Here is a 5,130-nt window from a genome sequence, read left to right on the forward strand (position 1 = left end):
ATAAAATAAAAGTATAATTATTTATACATGCTCTTTATTAATTTGTTTGTTCAATACTCTAGAAAGGTCATAAAGAGGACAATTAATAAATCAGTTTACACATGACAAACAACCAATTTAACAAAAAAATTTAAAAAAGTATAATTATTATTTAAATTAAGAATATTTTATAAGTTCTTTTAAAAATATATTCTTGTCATTTGTTATAAAGAAATGTAGAAAAAAAAAAACTATAATATAATTCATAAAATATACTAAATTATACGTTGTATTACTACGGAATATTAAAAAAATAAACATGCATATTTGTTAATAAAAAAAATTGTATATCATTTGTTATCCTAAAAATATACAGTATTAATAATACAATATATAAGCATTTCTTTTCAGTTATAAAAGACTAATTTATAATGTAAAAGGACATATAATACAAAAAAAATTAAATAAAAATAGGAAATCAAATATTTATAATAAAGAAAAAAAAAGTTAATAATTATTTTATAAATATATTACAATATATTAGGAATAAAAAATTAAAATAAAAACAAATTTCGTAATTGCAATAGGAGAAAAAAAACAAAAATGAAATAAAAAAATATTTTATAAATAAATTAAAATGTATATAAAATAAAAAAAAAAATAAAAAAAAAATTGTATAATTGTAATAAGTCAAAAAAAATAAAAATATTTCATAAAAAGAATACCATACATAAATTAAAAATACTCTTAAAACCTATACAAAGTACAAAAGGAGAAAATGGATCATAATTTTTTTTCTGAAGATATTCATTTTCCATAAAAGTTACTTCAATATCTTCACAAAGTTCGCAATAATTAAATAAATAGCTATCATTATCATATTCTTCACATAAATTTTCTTCATCGATATTATTTTCTATACTCTTACTTTTATATAAAGTAGTGACAATTACACAACAACTTATTAATAAACCACCTAACATTCCTCCAGCTAATTCAACTTTTCCACTATCGACCTTATTTTCTTTACCACTATTATTTTCTTCATTCGATTCTTCACTTCTATTGGCACTATTTTTATTTAATTCTTTATTTACTTCATCATTTTGAGAAGTTTGATCTAGATTATTACTTTTTTTATTTGTTTGCTCTTGTTCAATTGCTTCTTTTCGATAATTTTTTTTTATTTCATTTTTACTCTTCATAACAATATGAATTAAAAGAATGGTATCATTATTTTTAATAAAAGTACCCTTATTTTTCTTTACATTAATTTTTATATTCTCTAAAATTATTTTTGATTTATTTCCTTCTTTCCTAATCCTTTCTATATAATTTTTTACTTCATCTAATATCTTTTTATTCATTTCTTCTGATAAAGTGTAATCGTTGTCATGTTTATATATTTCTGCATCTCTCAACAAAAACTTTATTCTTTCTATTAAATAAGATATCTTTTCTTTATGCATTATCATTTTACTGTTCTCACTATTATTATAATTTTCTAATTCGTTTATGTTGTCAATTTTATGCATAATTTCTCCATAAATTTTATCTACCTTTTTATATATTCTAAATTTTCGTGTTCAATATCACTCAAATTTTCTTCTTTCTTCCTTAAAAAATCTTCAATTTCCTTTAACTTATTCTTACTTCTTAGAATTTTTTCTTTTTGATCTCTTACAATAGTTCTATGATATTCTGATATCTCAATAAATTTCTCATCAATTTTCTCCATTTCTTTTAATTTACTTTTATTTATATCTCTAAAAATTTCATCTATTTATATATTTTCTTTTTGGAATTTTTCATAAATATTTTTTAATTCCTGTAAATATCCATCTACTTTATATGCATCTTTATTTTTATTCATTTTTTAAAAATTATTTCTGTATAATACTCAGTGTTGCTACTACTTCTTCTCCTTTTCAATTAAATCCATGTAAAAGTTTACTTGTGTTCTCAACATTATTTGATTCATAAACACTTATGATATTACTTTTATAGCTTTCATTTAATGTATTAATATCATTAGCCATATAATCACAAGCATTTTTAATATATTGCACACATACTGCAGCATATTTTTGTTTTTTCTCCATTATTAACACATCTTTTGATATTTCCACCTTGACAGCTGTGATAATCATGGATTGCAAAAATAATTTGTAATTTATTCCTAATTCCATTAACTCATCAAAAGATTTATCATCAATTTATAAAACATTACCATATCTATCATTTACTTTATTTGCAAATGTATCAATTCTGTCTTTTGCTTCCTCTAACATTTGACTAACAGATTCGTCTTTGTCTATTTTTGATGCTTTAACATGTTATTCTAAATCATTTAAAGCATACCTATTATCATCAAGTTCATTTTTTATTATATTTAATCTTGATTCTCTATCCATTTCATTCGATGTCCTCATGTAAGCATTTGACATATTTTTTAATTTTTCATACTCTTTACCTACTTCAAAAATTGAATCATACTTTTCATCATCAAAACTTATCTCTCAATTTTTCATGCTTATCAAGTGAAACCTTTATTATAGAGATAATATTATCAATTTTGTTTAACGTTTCCTTTATTTTTTTTTTATTTCCTCCCTTAATTTTATTTCTTTATAAATACTCTCAGATTTTATTAGGGTATTTTTGATCTCTATTATCTTTTTATCAATATCATCACAATTTCCTTGTATCGTTAAAACAATATCTTCTATATTCTTTATGCTTTCATAATCCTTCGATTTTGATATTTCTTCTATATTCATAATTATAAATTTTACTGCTTTATCTAGATTACTGTAAGTTACATCTACTTCATCCTTATAAGGAGAATGTCTTACTTTATATTCGCTTATTTTACTATCCTTTTTTTTTTTTGTTGAACTTATCCAATATGTTGCTTTCAGTATCCGAATTTTTTATATTTTCAACATTTTTCTTGATATCTTCTATATTCATTTTCACTCCTAAATATTCTTCTTCAGCTTTTCCACTCACTTTATCTAACTTCTTCTTCATTAATAATATTAATCTTAAAGTCTCATTTTTTTTAATATCACTAATAATATTTGACAATTTTTCCATTTCTTCTTTTTGTTTCTTAATATTTTCTTTTTCTATTTTGTATTTTTCCTTTTTATCCTTTACATCATCACGTGTTGTAGTAGATTCCAAAGTGTTTAATGTAAATTGTTATATATTTTTATATGATTTATTAAATATTTCAGATATTCCATTAAATTTAATTCTAGTATCTTCGAATTTTTGTATAATATTATTTTCCTCTAATTTGAATTTATCAATAAAGGAAATCGTTTCTTTCGTTGTTAAGTGCATTGATCTTATTAAAATTTTAATTCTTTCCTTTTCTTTATCAGCTTATTTTTTTATCTCCTCTAAAATTCCTTCATAAGACTTTTTATATGTCTCCATTTCACTCTCCATTCTATCAACATTATTTTTATTTATTTTAGTTTATTTAATTCAGTACTTAAAAAAATTAGATTACTTTCCATTTTTTTAAAAACTTCTAAATCCTTTTTTAAAATATCTTGTTCCATTTTTAATATACTGGAAAAATATTTTTCATCTGTTCCATTCTCTATTGAAATATATCTAAATGCACTTTCAGAACAATTCAAAATATAATGTGCTCTTTTCTTTAATGTCTCTATTTCTGCTATAACGCTATCCGAACAATTTTCTAGAATCCCAATTAGCCTCAATTAATCTAAAAACTTCTTATTAATTGCTTCTTCTTTGTCCTATTTTTTATACCCATATCTTGTTTTGTTCGTTTAGTTAGTTTTCCTATTAATTTTTTTAATAGACTTTTAATATCATAATAATAATCTTGAATATTTATCAATATACTCATTACATCGTTCTTTTTTATTTGATTTTTAATTTTTTCTCCTAAAAGTAAAGATTTGTTTAAATGATCATTCATCTTCTCTTTATATTCATAAGAAAATTCGTAATATTTTTTAATTCCTATTTCAGATTTATCTGCCTCATTAGAGTCATTTTCAGATTCTCTCACGTATCTATTTATCTTTTCTATTACGTTATCTGTTATTTTTCTTTTTTTTATTATTATCATGCCTTTTTAAATATTATATCTTATGTTTTCCCCTTTCTATTTATAATAATGTAGTTTGCATGCTTTTTGTGTTGCTTATATATAGTTAATTAATCATTTATATTTGCTATATTGGCCAAAATGAGATAATTTATTTTTTTAATTTATTTTATATATGATCAATGGAATTTTCATTTAGCTCTTCTATATGTCTGTCTCTTATTTTCTCTTCACTCTGAAATTCAACAAATATTTCTTTCTTTATATTTTATTATTCCGTAAATTTTTTTTACAATATCATCCTCTTCTTTAGTTTTTTGGGGGTATTTTTTCATATTATCCATAATACTATTAAATTTTTTCAACATTTGGTTAATAAAAGCTATTATTAACCTTTTTCAGTACACTACGCTAGGTTACTATACGTGTATATACAAGTTACCCATGCACTGACTGGTTAACAAAAGATATTATAATTTTTGTAGTACACTAAGCTAGTTTACTGTACGTGTATATACAAACTAATATGTACTGACACTAATAAAAAATAAAAAAATAAAATTTAAATTATTTTTTTTTTTTTGTGGGGAAATTTTTAAGAAATAATAAAAATAATTTTTTAACTCATAAAAATTGAAGAAAAACTTATAATGTTTTTGTTATAATCAATGTATATTTTGAAATAACATTGAATGAATTAAAGCTTAATTTTTGTTATTTGTTATAAATTTTGTGTGTGTTTTTAATTAAAATAATATACTCATTCTTTATAAATAAAAACTCTTTTATAATAATTTAACATATTTATTAAAAGATGCGGTAAAAATTAACTCATATTAAATATTATGCATCATAAAAAAACTATATATATATATATATAAAAACTAATATATATATATAAACGTATACTTAGTTATACATGTTCTTTATTAATTTACTTGTTTAATACTCTAGCAAAGTCATTAAACAGCCAATTAATAAATCAACATTATAAATTTTTCCATACTTTGAATTTAATTTGAAGCATTATCTATGATTGGTTAATAAAAAAAATT

At 20.9% G+C, this 5,130-nt stretch overlaps 1 pseudogene across 1 annotated transcript; it reads right to left on the bottom strand.

Annotated features, from left to right (window-relative positions):
- Positions 1–760: 760 nt before the first annotated feature.
- Positions 761–4,395, bottom strand: PRELSG_0006200 (annotated as a pseudogene). Its single transcript is given in 15 exon segments — positions 761–1,491; positions 1,494–1,858; positions 1,860–2,476; positions 2,478–2,565; positions 2,568–2,844; positions 2,847–2,871; positions 2,874–3,447; positions 3,450–3,768; positions 3,771–4,066; positions 4,068–4,131; positions 4,134–4,149; positions 4,152–4,245; positions 4,248–4,341; positions 4,344–4,359; positions 4,362–4,395. Coding segments are annotated over 15 exon segments (3,610 nt in total).
- Positions 4,396–5,130: the final 735 nt, after the last annotated feature.

This window comes from Plasmodium relictum (assembly GCF_900005765.1).
Source record: "Plasmodium relictum strain SGS1 genome assembly, contig: PRELSG_00_v1_69, whole genome shotgun sequence".
NCBI classification, from domain to species: Eukaryota; Apicomplexa; class Aconoidasida; order Haemosporida; family Plasmodiidae; genus Plasmodium; species Plasmodium relictum.